General features: G+C 39.7%; 1 protein-coding gene across 2 annotated transcripts in view; it reads left to right on the plus strand.

Annotated features, from left to right (window-relative positions):
* Positions 1–21,879, plus strand: part of LOC122539931 (neurabin-2-like) — a 219,993-nt gene that overhangs the window by 160,502 nt on the left and 37,612 nt on the right. For both annotated transcript variants that reach the window (XM_043675131.1, XM_043675130.1), the window contains exon 6: positions 6,626–6,761. In XM_043675131.1, coding sequence (XP_043531066.1) covers positions 6,626–6,761 — 136 coding nt within the window. The remainder of the gene's footprint in view (positions 1–6,625; positions 6,762–21,879) is intronic.

The following is a 21,879-nucleotide window of genomic DNA, read 5'->3' on the forward strand; positions in this document are numbered from 1 at the left end:
CAAATTTGAACAACTGTCTGAGCAAAGAAGGGTCTCTTCATCTCGGTCTAGGCTGCCTTGCTGACAGTTTTGAAGTTTTGATCCCTAGTTACCGAAATACCAAGTGGAAACAGAATATGCTTCGTTACCCTGTCAAAATTGTTCATAGTTTTGAACACCTCAGTAAAATCACCTCTTCATCATCTTTGTTCCAAGGAGAAATACCACATTTTTCTAATAGTTCTTTGTATCTGAAATCCCTCATTCCTGGTATGATTCCAGTAACATTGTCCAGGGCTTTAACAACCTTCCTTAATTAAGGTGTCCAGAATTGAACACAGTACTCCAAATATGATCTGACCAATGGATTTGTAGAGATGTAGCATCATTTCCTTGCTTTGATATTATTTTCCTATATTTGTAAACCCAATAATCCTATAAGCCTTCTCAACAACTTTTCAACTTGCCTGGGCACCTTCAGGCAATTATGCATTTGAAGTCCAAGGATCCTGTGCTCCTATAGCCCCCTCAAATTTGAGCTATTGAGCCTGTACTGTCGCTCTGTGTTTTTTCTACCAAAATGCATCACCTGACATTTCTCAGCATTGAAATTCAGCTGTCAGGTGTCTACCCCATAACCAACTTGTCAGCATCACCCTCACAATTCACTATTCGCCCTAGCTTAATACCATCTGCAAATTTTTGATATTTTTTCCTCAATACTCATGCCCAAATTGTTTATATAAATCAGAAAAGGCAGGGTTCCCAACAACTTTGTCTGGGGAATATCACTTTCAACTCATCTCCAGTCTGAGAAATGCCCATCTCTCAACACACTCTGTCTCTTGTCTTTTAGACAACTTCTCATTTGTGCTACTAAGGATCCATCAGTCCCAAACATTTCAAATCTGTGAATGACAAGGTAAAACTGAAGCCTGAGGATTTGCGGGTGGGACGTCAGCAGTGGAATTCCATGAGTGATCCAATGAGCCTGCATGCCTAATTTCTTCCCGCAGGGCAGAGTAAAAATTGCAAGCGCGCCCCCCGCCTCTCTGGGAGTGTTTCTGTCTACTCAGTTGGCATCTCTGTTAGCTGGCCCTGATGCCTTTGTTGGTCCCAGATGTTGCAAACCAAAAGCCAGTCAAGGTAAAGTCCTGTTAAAATCAGTTCAGGTGGGATTCTTGAACAGTGAAAGTCACCTTTGGAGTCAAGGTCAGTTTCTAAGTGGAAACTCTAGTAGCCAGATTTGTACTTGGCAAAGAAGATTGTTTGGGAAGTTAATTTTGAAGTGTTGAGGCAATGAATGGTTAGTGTCAAAAAGTGTGGTGCTGGGAAAGCACAGCTGGTCAGGCAGCATCTAAGGAGCAGGAGAGTCGAAGTTTCAAACAGAAGCTCTTCATCAGGAATGAGGGGTTAACGTCAAGATGTAATCAGTGGTGTGGATTCCAAGATGCATTAAAATACTGTTGGATGAGCACAGTGCTATGTTAAGTGCTGTACATGGCAGTCCAAGGACATAGAGACTTTTTAAATATTGATGTAAATCACATTTGAATAAATCTTTAATTCCTCTCCGGAGATCAAATGGCTCTTCGCACCCTCAGGCTTATTTAGATTAGATTCCCTACAATATGGAAACAGGCCCTTCGGCACAACAGGTCCACACCGACCCTCCGAAGAATAGCTTACCCAGACCCATTTCCCTAACTAATGTGCCTACCACTACGGGCAACTTAACATGGCCGATTCACCTGACCTGCACATCTTTGGATTGTGGGAGGAAGCCGGAGCACGCGGAGGAAACCCACGCAGACACGGAGAGTATGCAAACTCCACACAGACAGTCGCCTGAGGCTGGAATCAAATTCAGGTCTCTGGCACTGTGAGGCAGCAGTGTTAACCACTGAGCCACAGTGCTGCCCTGTCAAATCCTGTCAAATTCTCGTCTCCAGTACACTTTTGCCAAACTTCAACCTCCAAGCCAGTTTCCGATTCCCCAGTGATAGCAATCCCAATGGGTATTTGCCAGTGTATTCATGGACTTGATCTGTCCCCAGGTTGACTACAATTCTCCCTCACCAATGTTAAACCTCATATAGAGTTTGGTGAGGAAAAGACCAGAAGTCAATCTTTGTTCAGTCTTACATGTATTCTTTAAAATAATATTTGCTGTATCTTCATGTACTATTACCCATTGGTGAATGAAAATAGGCCCTTCAAGCCTATTCTGTCATTCAATATGTCCATGGGTAGCCTGTTTCAGCTTTCTCCCCATACCCTTCAATCCCTTGAGTTCGAACTATATAATTATATATCCTTCCTGAAAACATTCAATATTTTGTCTCAACTGCTTCGTATGGCAGAGAATTCCACAGGCTCACTACTCAAGGGGTGAAGAAATTTATCCTCATCTCAGTCATAATTGGTTAGTCCAATTATATCACCTTTTGTTGTTGCTTGTTATTTCAAAGGTTTCTTTGAATTTTTCTATTACATTTTGTTACACCAATCAACAGTTATTTCTTTAAACCGTCAGTTGTTCCTTTGATGGGATGAAGTCTGTTTGCATCAGCTGGAAACAGATTCTCATAAGATTTACACAAGATTTTCTTGCACATAATCCAGGTGCCCACTTGTTAAAAATGCAACCTATTTACAAAGGCAAATACTGATAGTGGCAAAACTGCTGAGCAGTCTGTCTGTCTGTGTAACCCTATGTTTGTAAGATGAAGTAATAAAATAAATGGAAACTGTGACGAGATAATGGCCACTCTGTGACTGAAATGTTTGCTCGAGGCAAAGCATCTGCCGAACCATGAGTTAATTCCCTGTTTTATTTTGCTTAGTTTGCTCAGTGGTAATGACTGGATAGAAAAAGTGTTGCTCACTGCACAGACTTCCTCTGAAGAAATTTCCACTTGTGTGTACTTAGCACTTTTGGAATCAGTATGTTTTCCTCTTTGTTTCTGCCCCTGTGGAGATGATCAGCAGTGCATCTCCATTTCCTGCTGCCAGTGCAGGTGGTCAAGTGTGAGATACCGGTCAGTGTTTCACCTAGTCAACTGGTGGGCCTCAGGCTTTATGCCAAGAGATTTATGTTATAATATTTTGAATCTAGTCTCAAGGAGAAACGCAGTGTTGCTGCAAGTTGGCCTAGCTATAAACCACTAAATTTTGCAAACCCACAGCAGAAAGAGAATGGGCATAAGGCTCCTGTGGAATGGATTGCATGATTTGGCCATCGTGCCAACCACCTTCATGCCATATGGAAGCCAAAAGAAGGGGAGGTTGCCAAGAGATATTTGCAGCTTCCAAAGAAACCAATGAGAATTTTATTTTATTTATTGGCACAATCAAAAAGGGACGGCACAGTGGCTCAGTGGTTAGCAGCAAGGACTGGAGTTCGATTCCAGCTTCGGCTGACTGTCTGTGTGGAGTTTGCACATTCTCCCCGTGTCTGGGTGGGTTTTCTCAAGGTGCTCCCATTTCCTCCCACAGTCCAAAGATGTGCAGGTTAGGTGAATTGGCAATGCTAAATTGCCCCGAGTGTCTGGGAATGTGCAGGACAGGTAGGTTCGCTGTGGGAAATGCAGGGTTACAGGGATGGGGGTGTCAGGGTGGGATGCTATTTGGAGGGTCAGTGTGGATTCAATGGACCGAATGGCCTGCTTCCACACTGCAGGAATTTTATGGAATCTAAATTTTTAAAAAATATTGTTCAGGAATTACCATACATAATATTGAAATGTGTTTGCATAAAATTTCTTTGCAGTTCTAACAGAAGCAGTGACTCAGTTGATGCCTAAAGTAGCAAGGTCATTTCCGGCACTTCAATTAACCATTAACCCACTATTAATAACTTTCAAGGCTGAGGTACTAAAAGCAGTCATCAAGATTTCATGCACTTATTATATCAGTGTCGTTACAATTGTGTCTTCACCAGAATAATTCAACATCCCTTTGTCACTTGGAACTTTTTCAATAATATATTTTCTAATAAACCTGTTCAGAGATGTTATGGCATACCTCTGGAGCAGATGGAACTTGAGCCTATGTCTCTTGGCACAGAGGTAGGGACACTACCACTATACGGCAAGAACCCTTCCTTTGGAATTGTTCACTAAGCCAAACAAAAAGTCAGTTATTAACCCATAAAGCAGGACAAGCTATACATAGAATAATGAGACCCGAGCCTACAGTACAGGATTAGACTGAGTCATGGATATTCAGCCTACTCGATAACTACCAGCTGTCAGTTGATGAAATAATTGTGAAGGAAAGTATTATTTTGTTTATGGTCAGTATTTTGAAAAGGAGATAAGTTTACTTATAAAATTAAAGGTGTAAATGAATGGCTGGCCACTCGATGTGTCAAATCAACCACACTACCTCCTAGTAAATGATACTATGTCGTAAGAATTGTCAGAAATCTGCAATGTTTGAAAATCTGAAATAATGTTGGCTAAAAGTTGCCATTGTGGTCCGTTACAAGGACTTTACAAGGCTGAAATAAGAATTATTCGCACAAAGGGATTAAAAGGGTACACGGAATTGGGAAAATTTACTCAATGACTGTTTTCTGTAAATTGAGTAAATCCTGGTGTTTAGAATCGAAGGTAGCAAATGTAATTCACCACTGTTTCATGATCCCAGGTTAAGGGGAAGTTACTAAAGACAATACTCACCTTGATCAGATATTTGCCAGTGAGACAGGATCTAGAACCTAATTACGTCACAGACCAGTAACTCTATTTACAACTTTAAAGACTTATATTTATTGAATAAAAAGACAGATTAGTTATTATGGAGGAGGACTTTTGTCAACATTGCATTTTAAGCGATTGAGTCCAGAAGGTAGTTATTGTTTCAAAGGTTTTTGACTTAAATTCAAAGCTCTGGGAATTAGGGATAAATTTAGATGTGGATAAAAATATAGACGTTAGGTAGAAAACAATAATTACAGCTTAGAGATGTAATGATAAAGTGGGAGAAAAACCTGGGCACCCTAAAATTAGTTAACTGGCATTTATCATTTATTTGGATTCAGAAACTCAAAAGTAAACTGCTCAAATTTGCAGGATTTTACCAAATATTGATTGTTGCTGAAATTATAGAATGATTTAACCAAAATATTTGGGGCAAATGATGCTAGATGAAATTAATAAAGTGTGAATATTATAGAACAAGAAAGAAATTTTGCTCATGGAAAGTAAATATGGGCAACACATGTACTTAACCCAGAATATTGTTTCAAATTAAAGCCTCAGAGTATGACAAGATGCCACATGTTCAAAACAAATGTTGCATTTGGATTTAGCACTGATTGAGAGTTTGTCTGTTGGGAAATGACAGAAAAAGCCCAGAGTTGGGAATCCAACACCTGAACTCAGCAACTACCACTTCTGCAGGGATGGAAAGGGGAATTAGTCACATTTTACTCATGAATGTTTCACAGACAACACAATGCTGAATCACTGAGGCAGGCTTTCCAGCCATATCCTCACCATGCATTCATTTCTGGGAATGAACCCAGATAATCTAACCACCCCCTCCTGGAGAGAAAAAAAATCTCCTTACAGAGCACTTTGTCTTGGGAATTTTGTGAATCTGTGCACCCAACCTGAGCAAGGAGATTCAGTCCTTAGGTTTTTAGGTTTATGCCTGATGTTAGATGTTTCCTCACCATACCTTCCAGATAAAATGACTGGGTCTATTAACCCTATCGCATTTCCGACGCCCCTCCCCCAAGTCCCTCCTCCCTACCTTTTATCTTAGCCTGCTGGACAAACTTTCCTCATTCCTGAAGAAGGGCTTATGCCCGAAACGTCGATTCTCCTGTTCCCTGGATGCTGCCTGACCTGCTGCGCTTTTCCAGCAACACATTTTCACTCTATTAACAACTATGACTCATTTATTAAAACATACCATTCAACTTTCTCACCCAAAAAAAATTGTGATATACTGGCACTTGATGGTTGTGCTGGAACACCTGACTGTAATATGCTGCAGAATCTCAAAACACAGTTAAGCTTATCTTTCTCCAGCAACATCTGGATACATACCTTAGTGTTTAATAGAAATAGAGTAGAGAAAATAGAGTGAATTGACAACCAGGTTTTGCCATTGTGTCTAATCATATAATCACACCTTCAGTGATACATGTTTCAATTTCTATTACAACTGTAAAAGGAAGCTCTAAGCTTTTCCTGTTGTTCTATCAGTCTGCAGTTTGAGATCGTCATCAAGCTAAAGTTTATATTGGGAACTCGTGTAGTTTTAGTCTATCAGACTCTGGTCTTAACATTTCTATTGGAATAAAAAAAGTGCTAGAAATACTTACAAAGTCTAGCAGCATCTGTGCAGACAGAAACAGAGTGAACATCTCAAGTCAATGACCTGTTATTATCAAATCAGGTTCCTGAAATATTAACTCCGTCTTCCTTTCCATCAAAGCTGCCTGACCTTCTAAGTACTTTTGGTGTTTTCTGTTTTAATTTCAGATTTCATTTTGATTTTGTTTATGTCACTAAACCCGCCTTTCTTCTGTATCTCTGAATGAGATAGAAGCAAACAGTGACTGGAAGTCAGCCTTATAATGTTGATGAGACAATTGGAAATATATTGACAAGAATGGCCTCCATTTTAGGTTTTTGATTGGACGGGAGAAACCTGGAGAAACCAGTGAAGTGGCTCAGCTGATTCGGCAAACCTTGGAACAGGAGAGGTGGCAGAGGGAAATGATGGAACAACATTACGGGCAATACGTCGATGATGACGAGGAGGTAAGAAAATTGCAAAAACATAATAAATGTACCTTTCAGGAATCAATTTCAACTCTCATTTCATTGGCACACAAGCATTGACTGTGTATCACATGAAAGAACTTAAAATTCTTTGTTTTGCAAGGTCAACACGCGAGGAATATAAACTAGCTTGATAGGCTCTGGGCAACCATGTGTAAAGTGCATACGTGAAAACATTGTTGTGATGGTGCAGACTGTCTCTTAGTCATTAATGTCTGAAATAGGAGCAGAAGTAGGCCATTCGACCCCTCAAGCCTGCTCTGCCTGTTAATAATATCCTGATCTGATTGGTCCAGATTCCTGCCTATTCTAACACCCTTTGACTCTCGGTGTCTAAAGTCTAATGATCTGCCAATCCATTTCTCCCCTGTAAAAGGCTTCTTTCATCAGATTTCTTAGATTAGATTAGATTAGATTAGATTAGATTACTTACAGTGTGGAAACAGGCCCTTCGGCCCAACAAGTCCACACCGCCCCGCCGAAGCGCAACCCACCCATACCCCTACATTTACCCCTTACCTAACACTACGGGCAATTTAGCTTGGCCAATTCACCTGACCTGCACATCTTTGGACTGTGGGAGGAAACCGGAGCACCCGGAGGAAACCCACGCAGACACTGGGAGAACCTGCAAACTCCACACAGTCAGTCGCCTGAGGCGGGAATTGAACCCGGGTCTCTGGCGCTGTGAGGCAGCAGTGCTAACCATTGTGCCACCGTGCCGCCCATAGATTTGAGACAAAGCGGTTGATTTTCCATTGGCATTCTCTTGAATACCCACTTATTTGTTAGACTTGAGAAACTGCATCAGTCCAATTTCCACTATTTTCCTGGATTTCCAAAAGTCTCTATGTATTCCCTCTAACTCCAACCCTCACTTTAAACACGTAACTCCACTCTTTAACCTTTGTACACTAGGTTTTAAGTTAAGCAGATTAATCATCACTCATACAATCTGTTCAAGATTATGCATTTCATTTTAACTTTCCCTTATTAGGTGACAGGGCGGAAGAAAGTATCATATTTCTCCCTTTCAGGTAAAGTAGACAAAAGAAGGGGAAAACAATTCTGTTTGGATTGCATGGTAATACCCATTGCCCATCATAATGGAGTTTAAACTTTGGCCTTCTGGTCCAGAGGTAAGGACATTCCCAAAAACCCCTGAAACACAAATATTAGTATCCAAAAGGCAAAGACGCATTTGGAATTTGAAACTTAGTGCTTTGGTGATTTGTTGTCAGAACTAGCCCAGAAATTAATTATAATTGAGCTTGCATTGATATCTATCAGAAATCACAATATCACAATCCTAAGAAATCATTACATTCATGTTTAGATTTGCTAAGCACCCACCAGCCAATGTTGAGAAAATAATGGCATCCCGCCAGTATTGAGCATTTAATTTAAGGTGACTTCCCTTTTCTATGTGGATGTGGGAACTGTTTCTCAATTGTTACATCCATCACAAACAAGGTCAGAGTGAGAACATTGTTCTTGTTGTGTGGAAGTTCTGTTATGTCTCTAGCATAGAGCAATCTAGGCATCTTAACGGTGTCTTATATCCTGTAGAAGAAAGGCCCAAGGTAAACCAGTGAAAGAAATGTGGATGCTGGACTACACCGCAGATGTAGATCCTGGAGCTTTACATAATGTGAAAGTGTGCACACCACATTCTTTCCAACACCATAGGATGGCACTGCATGCTCAGGATTCACAGAGTAATCATTAAAGCACAAAGGAATGCCATTTAGCCCAATGATTTTGCACTGGCACTCCAGATTTCCCCAGCTTTTCCCATTTCCCCAGCTTTTCCCATTCCCCTACCTTTTCCCATTCCCCCACTTTCTCCCAGTAACCCTGTACTTCATTTTCAGTCAATGTCCTCCTGAAAACCTTGATTGCACCTGCCTCAAACATTCTCTGTGTTTCCAATTCCCTTCATTTTTATTGTTTTTCATGTTTACACTAGTTTGAATATTTTTTACTTCTGTTTAGATTCTTCATCATTTTAAACACCTGTCAATTCTTCTCTCAATCTTCTCTTCTCTATGGATAACAAATCTAGTTTCTCCAATCTGTCTACATGACTGAAGTACCTCATTCCTGAAACCATTCATATGAATCTTTCAATGCCTTGACATCTTTCTGAACATATGGTGCCCAGAATAGACTGAAGCAGTGTTTTAGCCTAACCTCCTTGGTCTCGTACTATGGGCCACATTCATTAATAAAGCCAAGGATGTTCCGTGCTTTATTAACTACGCTCTCGATCTATCCTGCTACCTTCAATGACTTCTGTAAATGTACACCCAGGTCACTCTGCTTCTGCACCCATTTTAAACTTGTAGCTTGTATTTCAGATTTTCTCTCGGTGTTCTTGCCACCAAAGATGAGTCGCTTCACAATAGCCTTCCAAGATAGTCTGTACTCCTTGGAGGGTGCATATTTATTCAAAGTGAATAACCTTACAAGAAGTGAATACAAATTTTAACAGCAAAGTTCAGTGGACGGCTCATTTGCAATGCAGATTGATGCTGACAGCGAGGGTCTAATTGCTGCACCAGCTGAGGTTACCCCCAAAGGACCCTCCTTCTCAACCTCTCCCTTTGTTAGAAGTGCATCTCTGTCTAATGAGAGATGGTCTGGTAAGATTATGGTGATGTCCCTTTTATTATCGTCTGATTTACAAATATTTGTAAATACAATAATGCTGAATAATTTAAAATGCACAAACCAACGGATAATTAGTTGGGATTCTATCTGTGACATTCAGTTGGCTTTTAATTCCATGAAGTTAAACCTCTGTATATTATTTTTGTAAAGGGCCTCTGCCAATAAAGTATTTTTGTTATTAGCTGTGAACCCAATAAACACCTTTAACTTTAAGAATGAACAGTATTTAATTTCTCTCATGATTTGCTCAAAAGCAATGAGGGGTTAGAAATTGGTCTTGATTGGGGACGGCGCAGTGGCTCAGTGGTTAGCACTGCTGCCTCACAGCACCAGGGTCCCAGGTTTGATTCCAGCCTTGGGCGACTGTCTGTGTGGAGTTTGCACATTCTCCCTACGTCTGCGTGGGTTTCCTCTGGATGCTCCAGTTTCCTCCCACAAACCAAACATGTGCAGGTTAGGTGAATTGGCCATGCCAAATTGCCTATAGTGTTGGGTGCATTCGTCAGAGGGAAATAGGTCTGGGTGGGTTACTCTTCGGAGGGTCGGTGTGGACTTGTTGGGCCAAAGGGACTGTTTCCACACTGTAGGGAATCTAATCTAATCAAAGCAAGTGATAGCAAAACAGTATTCCATTTTCCATCTTGCCTGATTGTCTTTCCCATTAACTGAAAGCAATGGCAGAATATGTCACCCTTGCAGTTTTGGATTTTCCAAAGGCAATGCAATTGGTCCAGCCTTTGGGGCTATAATAGTCACATGCAATGAAATCATTTTGTTGTTGAGTTCAGCTTTTTTTAAAAACCTGCATTTTAAATTGAGTTCTCGTTTACTAACTATGGAACCACTGCATTTCTATTCAGCTTATGAATCTCTGTAATGACTCTTGAATATGTTAATCCTGAGATCAGTGATCAAAACCATTCCTGGCATCTCAGAATAGCTGGTGGAGATTAAGAATGGAAAACTGATTATTTTTTAACAAAATATCGCAAGAACTAATTCAACCCTGAAAGGATAAATAGAACACAAGATTGAGTCCAATTGTTGACTTGTCCTGTTCAAATATGAATTTAGATATATACCCATATAACATTATTAATGTGGATGGGGCTGGTTTATTTTATTCATGTGGCTAAATTTTCTCTCAAAAGTCCAGTAGCTGAGGCTTTCTAAAGCCTTCACTAATGGATTGAATGAATGAGCAAAATGGACCACAATTATCCCAGATTTAATCGTTCATTCCCTCTCCACCTGAAACCCCTTATGCTGAGTTGTTTCTCTGAGTTATATCAATTGTAAACAAACTAAAAATGTCCGTAACACCTTTTTGTCAAGGAGGATAAATGAGGCAGTGTTTCATTTTCCCAATCAGTGTTGAGCAGCTACCACACTTGGAGGTGAACATTATATATGGACCAGACCAAACCCTCTCAGAATAAATAGGATAGCCTATACCCCCTTTTTTTATTTTAAAAAGCAAGTGTAAAGTGTTGTGTTCTGGATGTAATTTGATTGGCCAAACTACCTGGCTAAAGCAAAACACATTGTAGTTAAAATACAAACATAAGAAAAAAACATAACATTGGAATAACTTAACTCTACTGGAAAACTTACAAGAACAATAGATTATTTAACCACTAAATGACAATTGATCCAATACAGTAACATCCCATTTTCACACCCTTGACAAAGGCGAATTCAGTAAAACAGATTGTCTCGAGTGCAATTCGAACAGCCAGAAGAGAACCTAGCTTTTACCAGTGACAGAGAGACGAATAAGAGCTTCCACATCCAGCTTCAAGACCCCAGCAACTGCTGAAAGCTAAAACTAGAAATCCTAGTTCTGTGGGAGCTTGGCCCCACCCCTTCAGGCTGCTTCTATTGTTCTAACTTTCTAAAAAAAACAAAGCTAACTGGGCTCAGATCAGACAGCTCAGCTTCAAATTTCTAACACTTGCTTTAAAAATAAACATGACAGCAAATCCTTGCTAAAGACATGTTTCTTAACAATGAGGGGAAGTCAGGCTGCCTCCTGACCATAATGCTAGTTAATGGGCAGCACCCTGCCAACACTTCCACAGATTACACAGGAATAATGACCACTTGTTTGAGACACAAGGAAGCAAGAGGTATCTATGCCCTGGCATTAGTGCCTCCTTAGAGGAAGGGGCAAAATCTTTACTTGAAGATTCTTCCAGATGCTTTTCAGGAGCACAGTGAGGTTCTGACTCCAGGTGCCACACTGCACCTACAGCAAGAGGCTGAATGGGAGAGCTAAGCTCTTACTTTTTCCCCCAGTTTAGTTACCAATTGAAGAACTTAAACAATTTCTATATCAGAGGTGCAACCTGCACATCTTAAGCCCAGGCAAAGACCCTGCAGTAAACAAGCAGTCATCACAAAACACATGACTTCCAAGAAATGCCTTGCTTAAGAAAGTGTCCCACTGTCCTTTCATTGACCTAAATGTTGCCAGAACCTTTCAATCTCAAGTCTGCAAGAATGATTACACATGAAGCCAGTGTAACACATGATAGATAGCAACATCATTTGAAAAGTGATTTCATATTGCAGGATTTCAGTAGACTGGGATCTTCATGCTTAGAACGATGGGCAGTACCACACAATATAAATGCCAATAGAAATTTAATACCACTTGGTGCATTTTGATTATAAATGTATATATTTTAACTGGGAGAAAGCTGGGTGATCAGAATGAGCAAATAAATTTGAGCATTCACATTTGCAAGATCTTAAAAGCAGCACCTGCAGTGAAACTATGTTTTAAACTAAGAAGTATTGAATGTAAAAGATGAAATTCCATGGTAAATCTATTTAGAATATTAGTAAGACTGCAGTAGGAGTATTGGTATATTTTTGAACTCCACGGCATAGAAGCATTTTGAGGCAATAGAAAGGCTGCACTGCAGATTCATTTGAATGTTGCAAACAGTTATAGATAAAAACAACACAAACTTGTATTTATTGTAATAAGCCATTCCAAGGCAAACTAAAGAAAGTATGACATCAAGCCACATAAGGAGACATTGGGCATGTTTCAAAATATTTGGTCAAAGAGGTCTTTTTTTGAGCAATGTACTAAAGGGAAAGAGTGAGCTAGAGAGACGGGTGTAGGCGGGTATTTTAGAGTTTATACATACAAAATAAAGCCACTACAACTATGTTTTGTTACAGCAGAGGGATTATTGAATTATTCGATAGGGATGAAAAGAGGACAGGTTAGAAAAGAACAGATTAAGGGATCAAGAATTGAATCTATCAGTTAGGACTGAGGAGTAAAACCTTTACAGTTTTGTGAGACAATGAACTGCACCAGTCAACAATTAAAGAAGGGACTATTAACATTCAAGATTAGGTTTGATAGGCACTTGAATGAAAAGGTGCAAAAGGACACAGGCGCAACATATGTTTAGGACTATTGAGGACTAGAAAGGATCTGCATCAAAACAGAGTGATTGGGTAATATGCCTTTTTCATGAATTGTAATTTCTATACTAAATAGTGTATATGGATATGGTGGCATGGACCGTTAAGATGTTAGAATCTGCAGCAAAAGTCCCAGAAAAACAAATTTGTTAAGCACAGTAAGATTGAAAAAAAAATGCCTTCAGTATTGAATACAATCAAAGTCATATGCCATTCAGTGCAGTGTTTCACTGTTTATATATTTTTCCAATCACAGTATGAAGCCTCATAACCAATAATTTCATTTTCTGTTCTGAACTGCATTGTAGGATTTAGAGCTATTTTCATATGACAGGAACAGCACAGCCAGTGGCTTTTTCAACAGTAATCACAATAATAACAACAGCTGTCAGTTTGTAAAGGTTTGTGATCTTGGATTTGAAACCAGTGCATGGTGTGACCTCTGCTTTATTCTGTTCTGGCCAGCTCTATCACTGGTGTTTCCTTTCCTAAGGCATTAAAGGCTAGATTTTCCACTTCGCTGGAAGGAAAGTAAATCAGACTGGCAGACTGTGCAACGCTTAATTTCCATGACAGTGACACCACTAAATTTCCTAAGATCTGTCAGCTTGCCTACCTGCACTGGGAAACCTTCCTCTGGTAGACAGAAGAAAATACATAGCATAGACCTTAGTCATCTGTGGCAGCTTAACAGGATAGCCTTCCTTCGAGGCAATTGATGAGAAGGATCAAATTGAATAACACTCGAAGGATTGAGGAGGGTAGTCTGTTTCTCCCAAAAATAATTGCACATCTTTACAGGCCTCTGACCTCCTGTCATTGCTCACAGCCAGTGTCATGACTGACATAATGGATATAAGCATTCATTCTCACATAACTGCATCCTTTTGGTTGTGAAAACCTGCCTTTGCGAAGATCTTTTCACAAAGATAATATTAATGACAGGAAGCATTTGGAAAATCTGCAGTACTTCCCTGTCTTCTTGTACCTTAGGATTGCTGTAAGCAAAGTGGCAAAGCCACAGAAAATCTAGCCTTAAAAGTCTTTTCTGTGTTCACCTATGACTTTTCAGTGCCATTAAAAACCTCAGAAAACAATTTCACTAACAGGAACTCTGATTATAAAATTGACAGTTAACTGTAGATGGGCCCTGATATTTTTTCTTTGTCTATTTGGGAGTAAATTTCAAGCGCTGATGTCTTTGAAAGGAATATTGTTCTGCAGGAATTTCATTATATATTGTAACGTAAATATTATTTGGTGATGAATGTCAGTTTGTTGGAATGAACACCAGCCTTCGTTTTGGAAGCAGTGTCACCATCATATATCAGACTTGAGCAGATCATGTATAATGTAGGTCAGGCACCAAGTGAAATAACTCCTTTCTCCAAAGGGTCAACAACTCCCCATCCCAGACAATGACAGCTAACTTAATGCTTTTAGTGAACATTCCAATTTTATTACAAGTCAGATTGAAATGGCCCTCATTTTATTTCCATTTTTTCCAGTTGCCAGTCCAAGAACTGAAAGATTCCTTTTCTATTACATTACACTATTTCTTCCCTTACAGGAAGCAATAGGACATTTTTTCCCTCTGAACCCCTTGAATCAAATCCAGGTCTTGAACAGACACACCATACCTGTGGCATACCATGACGATTGCAGGAGTTGTAACCAGATTCCCAGAGAGAGAGAATGTAGGAGAAATGAGATTGCACTCAGGACGTCTGCTAAAATTTTAGGCCTGGGATATAACACTTTAGTTCCTCTTGATCCAGCACAATAAAGGGACTGGCCTCATGAATTCATTCTCAGCTCCATGCCTTAAAACTGTATTTGTGTTAAAGTGGAGGCTGTCTTAAAAGCTTCACCACCTTCTGAGAGCAGTTCGAGGGCCTGAACCACCTCTGTTTGAAAGTTGGAGGGTTGGGGTATGATTTGAGAATTTCCGAATTGTTGTCTTCCCACACCTGTCCTTGGGAAGGTTAAGCTCTAACCTAGATTGGTGGAGATTTAATGTATTTTCCATTCTAATAATATCTCCTATTCAGGACCATGACGTGCTGGGCAATGCAAAATAGAAACCCAGGCCAATGCGTGTTGTCCAAAATGTCATTATTACTCTCTTCAGCAGTAAATATTCAGAAAAGGAGTAGTGTTAAAACAACAGCTGTATTTAAAACCTAAGATAGTCCTTTGAAGACACTGAGGCACTGTTTAGAATGCCAAGAGATGCACAGCTTTAAACAATAACTGGTCTCTTGATGACTATATCCTATCTACACCAAACTGCTTGATCTAAACCACCATAATGTCTCCTTTGTCGATCAAACATTTTGCTGCAATTCTGGTTTGCCTCTGAGTGAAATTGATTTACTAACCCATATTCGGTGGAATCTTTTCTAATCAAAATGGGCTGTAGGCTTCAAAATGTGTCCCTTTTCTAAAAATAAAGAAAGCTTTGCAAGCAAATTTACAAGAGCTATTGTTCAAATTTTTTTTTTAAATATTCCGGCTGTTTGTTAATGCAGTGCATTGGAATGCCAACAGATGGTGCCACAGAATAATGTCGCTGATGCTTATGTTTATAATCATACTGACTTCCCGCCTGTAGTGTGACACCAAATGGAAGTCAGAGTGTTCTATGAAACAGGAAGGGCTGTGGGGTGAATCATTACCAGAATTACCAGTAGATAGATTGTTCATACAAACCTCCCAGGCCTCTGAACTGATGAATACATAGTTTAGCAATGATATAGAGGAGAAGGCTTTTTTAAAACAAAATGTAAGCACATGAATAAAACAAAATTGTGACATATTGATAGTGTTCTCACTGCGTTGTAGATATCTTCATTTTGCAGATGGCTGACTTACACAATCTAGTCAAGTTTACAGTTGGTTCTTTGATTTTATCTTTGTTTTCATATTTCACCACCACAAACTTGCATCATTCAAACGGAACAGGCTTTCCTTTATCAGATAGACAGCTATTCTCCACCATTTCTGCACTGATGTGAAGGGATTTCTCTATACCAAATTGTCAGTATACCTGAGATACACTATAACTCAATTCCAGTACAAAGCCACTCTATAAAGTAATCTACGGACACAGTTAAATAACTTAAATAGTGATTTAAATCTTCTGAAGTATTGAACATTGCTGCACATCCTTTTAAAGCATTAGTATTTATTGGGAAGGGAGTGCAACTGAACACATATATAGAAATAGACATGCATGGAACTTTCTCTCATGGAGTATACTTTGTAGTATCCCTGTGGTCTTTAGAATGTACATTGCAGTCTACCTAACAGGAGTAAGGATTGAAACCTTTCTCCTTCTGAATATTCAGCACTCCATTTTTTCAGGGACAACAACAGCATCATCATCAAACTGACAGGCATGGTGCTGTTGTTTTCTGGTATACTGACAGGCACTTGAAAAGACAGACCTTCCCCCCCCCCCCCCCCCAAATGAAAGCCAAGCACAGGTCTTGCTGCTCTCTGGTTGTCAGGCAAGACCCACATTATGCAGTTTCAATTCCATTCACTTTCTGGACACCCAGCAGATTCAGTGATGTGGATGAGGGAGAATGTCCTTGCAGTAGCTAAGTTGAGTCAAGTGTGTGTAAATTGATCCCATATCAGAGTTTGCAGTTTTTCCCAGCTGCCATGTTCCATCGGCCTGATGACCTGGTCTTGAGATGTTGTCCTATTGAACTTACATGAACATGTACTTTTAATTGCAGCAAAAAAAACTGATCAGGGTGGCAATAGCTTTGGTGTCCCTCAATATGTAAGACCAAAGAGTTTCTGTAGAGCATCAATACAGAAATACAATTAAAGCTTGATTTTTTTCTTCAATTGGCAGTCACTCTAACATAAGATTGTTAAGCCTAATGGGTATATGCCGAGAGGCACTGCCTTTGATTACTTTGTGTCACCAGGGAGATAGTAAATGAATCACATGTCGGCCTGAGTCTGACCTCCAGACAACATCCACCACAATTATAGCTCTGCCCATGACTGAAGCAATGACCACAGCTTTATATTTGTATACTCCCATATCCTTCCCAGCTACTGGCAGAAGTGTTTGCCAAAGTGATACGCCATCTGCACACTGACGCACCAAACAAATGAAGCCTCGATTGCCAAGGAAACAACTTCATCACTTTTCCAACATGAAAGAGGCAGCAACATAAGATAGCACTGCACTTCTCCTTTCCAGATGGCTGATTTCTCAAAAGTACACAAATTTGTTGACGGCACATAAAATTGGAAACCCCACACCCTGCTTTAATGAATAACATCTCCGTTTCATTGATTTCTAGGAAGTGATGAATCACTGAAAGTGAATCAATCAGACCACTGTCTGCTATTTCGATCGTAGCCATTGTGCCTCAATTTTGTGGCAGTCCACCATCCCAGCATGACTTGAAGATGATAGGGTGCTTGTTATAGTTTGGGTTACTGGTGCCTTTTCAGAGGCTTACGCACAAAGGAATAATTGAAATACAAACTGGCTCATGCCTTCAACCAGAATCTGACAGAACATCAATGTACGCGAGGAGAGATTTGTTTCCTGGCATATGTTGGGTGGATGATGGGAAGTTTTCTGGAAAGGCCTGACTAGGTTTTCATGTTGTAGGGTTCTTATGTGATTACTGTGCAGATTGTTTTAGATAATACCTCTCTTGGGAGGCCAGCTACTCACTCTTCCATAGTATACACTGTCCTGTTCTGGCATTCCTGTGGGACTTTGTCCAGGATTACCAAAAAGACTCTGATTGGATTGCCCACAGCAAGACATTTGTTTGATTATTGACCACCAAATGCAACAAATGTACCCTCAGCCAATTCCAAGGATTATCTGCACACCCATCATTTAGTTGAAGCTACTATATACACTATTAGTTTCAGTTAAAAATAGAAGAAATAAAAACATGAGTAAGTCATTTGGCCCTTCAAGCTACCTCTACTATTCACTCAGATCATGGCTGACATATCCCAGCTACATCTTTCTCTTGCACTATCCCTGTATTCTTTGATTCGGTCAGTACCCAACATAGCTTTTGATCTTTGTTTTGAACACACACGATGGTTGAACAGCTCTCTGGGCTAGAGAATTCCAATGATTCACAGCACTTTGAGTGAAGATTTTTTCCACATCTTAGTCAGACTCTCCATTCTGATATTATGGCTCCCAGTTCCAGGCTTCACAGCTGGAGAAATATCTTCTTAGAATATAACCTGTCGTACCCCTTTAGGATTAGATCACCCCATTCTTTTATACTCTTTGGGATCGAGAAAACCGAGAATACTCGGTCTCTCCTTATAGAAGAACTCCCTTAACCCCGTATTCAGTCTAGTGAACTTTCCATATGCTCTCTTTAAGTATATCCTTCCTCAGGTAAGGAAATCAGAACTACATACAGTATAATATTCCAGCCGTTGTCTCACCAAGGCTCCTCAAAATTGCTTCTTTGCTTTTATATTCCCATTTATTTGTAATAAATACCAAAATATCATTTGCTTCTCTAATTGTTTGTCTCACGATGTCCCAGGTGTGCAGTTAAAGTATCTCAGTTACTCTAAAAGGACGGTCAATCCAACCTCGAACTGGTACAATGATTAGATTAGATTACCTACAGTATGGAAACAGGCCCTTTAGCCCAACAAGTCCACACCGCCTCTCCGAAGATTAACCCACCCAGACACATTCCCCTACCCTACATTTACCCCTGATTAATGCACCTAACACTATGGGGCAATTTAGCATGGCCAATTCACCTGACTGCACATCTTTAGATTGTAGAAGGAAACCCATGCAGACCTGGAGAGAATGTGCAAAGTCCACGCAGACAGTTGCCTGAGGCGGGAATCAAATCCAGGTCCCTGGTGCTGTGAGGCATCAGTCCTAACCATGGTTGCCACTGTTAGCATTATCTCTCCATTAACCAGTTCTAGAAAACAAAAATGGAAGGGAATGCAGAGCACAATTTACACTGTTTAGTGGATATATATTTTGGCAAAATTAAGTGTTTCAAATAACCAAAGCAAGAGAAAGCCATTCAGCAATTTGTGATATAATCTGATATCATGACTTATCAATAGTCCCATTATTCCATATATTTCAAATTTAATTCAGAGGTGAGCCAATCTTCGTGACATTTTCACCAATATTATGATTTTATATACACAAATAAGTACTCATGTGAATCAAATGTCTCACTTCAGTTCACCTGAATTTGTTGTGAAAAATGAGTCATCCATCATAACAATTGGGATCTTTTGCTGTCACCTAGTGGTAAAATAAGGAGAGTTCATCAGTGTCCATTGAGTTTCAATTGGGAGCAAGTTACTGTTTTGATCAGTAAAGTTCAATAGCTAGACAATGACTCTGTAGACCAGACGCATGTTTCAAAAACAGTACATTGATGCTGGAACCACAATGATCTGAGGTGGTAATGACATTCAGAGGGCGTAGCCTTCACATTTCTGTTCTGGATTAGTAGTGTTGGAAGAGCACAGCAGTTCAGGCAGCATCCAAGGAGCAGCTTTTTCCCCTTTTGTGTTGTTGACTTAAAAGCAAATCTGTAATTGATTTCACCATGTTAAAAACACAGATTTAGCCATGGGAAATCAAGTTGTGTCCCTCCAGTGATAGAAAATATTAGAGCTGGAATAAGTTACAAGAGATGATGTTTGCTGAATTAAAAAAAGAAAGTGCTGGAACAGCAGATCAAATGGCATCATTGAGGAAGGAACAGAGTTAACATGTTAGCTATTGTTTTTACCAATAGTTTACGTAGAATACTTACCTTACATTTACTTTGCGTTTTAAAATAAAACTCTTTCTATTGCCTGGAGTTCAGAGAAATTTAAAATAAACCAGAATGAAGAAGTTTAACTTTTGATAATTACTTTTACAGCTTACAAAAGATACCACTAATTTGGAGATTGTAGTTGGGATGTTTTCTATGTACATTTGGGAGATGTGGAACAGTGTCTATTAAAAATATTATGACAAATAAATGTCCTATACATTTGGAGTAAAATAATAAGTACTGTTAGGGACAGTGAAGTAAAGAAAGTTATTTTACATTCTATCATTGTTTCAATTACTGTAAACTAAGGAAGGAAATGCAAGTTGATTCTGAGTGCAATGGCTTTTCAAGCTTCTATTCAAGTTAAAACAGAGATAGGAGGGATTTAAAGATGGCAGGTAGGACCTGATTTCAGGATTTTCATCCCCATTCCAGTCCCGTTGAATTTGTATTGATTGGAATAATCTGGGGGAAATGTCCAGAGCATAGCGATCCTGCCCTTGCGTGCAGTATTGTGAGGGTATACCCCCCTGCCCTGCCTCCGCAGTCACAGCTCCTCAAGGAGTTACAAATAATGAGAGAACCCTAGTATGAAATCAGGAGCATTATGATAGGCAAGATTAAAAGCTGTTACCCAACTTTGCATCCCCATGTTGAAGGTGAAAATCCAGTTCAATATTTCCACTTTGCGTGTAGCTGGTGAAACGTTTCAAACGACCTGATTGTTATCTGGCATTTATCACTTGTTACTAATTTTGGAACATGAATTTCCTTCCAGATAACTATCAGAAGACAGAAACCACTGATTTGAGGCCCTAGTAACACACCTTAACTTGCACCAAATACAGCCCTAGCTGATGCTGAACCAAAACATTTGCAACCTTTCTGCCCTCTAATAGAGTTTTCCATTCCTGAATTCTTTCCATCACTTAGACCAGCTACTTCTACTCTGTTAACCTTCATTCCTTCTAAGCCAGTCTGCTGCTCAGGCATGCTTCAGTTGCTTCCAGTCCTGACCACGTCAAAGCTTTCCTGAATGGCCTCCCATCTTACACCCTCCTCTTAATCATCCAAAACCCACCTGCCTTTATCTTGACTTGCATTAAGTCATTTTCACCCAATGACCCAGCTCTTGATCTAGAAGTGCCACAGTTTTAACATACCCATGCTCCCATCCACATCCCTGCATGGCCTTGCTTGCCCTGTCCACCCTCTGTAACCTTCTTCAGCTCGGGAACACTCTGCATTCCTCCGATTCTGGTGGCTTGTGCATCAAAGATGTCTTCCCTGCTCCATTGCTGTCTGTGCTTTCAGTCATCTAGACCTTACCCTCTGGAAAATTCCCTTCATAAACATCTCTGCTTCTTCAAAATACTTCCTAATTCTGTTTCTTATGAGTACATTGTTGGTCTCTATCTCAATATCCCATCACGTGGTTAGATATGAAATTTTATCTGATAATACATCTTTCAATTCCTTAGGATGTAAAGGTGCATTATTCAAGTATTGTCATTGTATTCCAGACGAAATGGCTTTTCATAATTTGTGACTTTTCCTACACCCTATGTCTGAGGTAGGAAGCCACATGATGGTTCCGTCTGTGCCAAAAATAAGTTGCTAAGTAGCTCAAAAATGCCTTGATTAATTTATCACTTTTTTAAAAAATCAGCTCTTTGGTGAAGCATTCTTTAAATGATATTTATTAGATATTTGGCAGAGGTGGAACAGTATAGCAGGCTACTTTGCAGCACCAATTGGGAGACTGATGGCTGTTATAGTTTAAGGCACTATATAAATGCAAGATTTTGTTGTTGTCATAGTCACCTTCTTCAGTTTGTCCAGCTGCATTTTGTCAAAATGATTAAATAGCTCTTGGAGAAACTACAATGCTGCCTTTTCGAAAATACTATAAAGACAAATGGGACTGAGGTTGTAAAAAGCTCAGCACTTAAGAAAATGAAATTTATATGCGGTGGCCATCTAATGAAATTTCAAGTAGGGGAAATCTTTCATAGATATTGAATGACTAATGCATGTAAGGTTGCTATTTCAGGCAGTTCCAGTTTAGCCTGGTAGACTAAAATGAATTGTTCTGAAATCTACATTTTGTTTTGATTAATTGTTGAGATCAGATGTAGTAGTTTCCTAAAGGT

Source organism: Chiloscyllium plagiosum, chromosome 33 (assembly GCF_004010195.1).
Source record: "Chiloscyllium plagiosum isolate BGI_BamShark_2017 chromosome 33, ASM401019v2, whole genome shotgun sequence".
Classification (NCBI taxonomy): Eukaryota; Metazoa; Chordata; class Chondrichthyes; order Orectolobiformes; family Hemiscylliidae; genus Chiloscyllium; species Chiloscyllium plagiosum.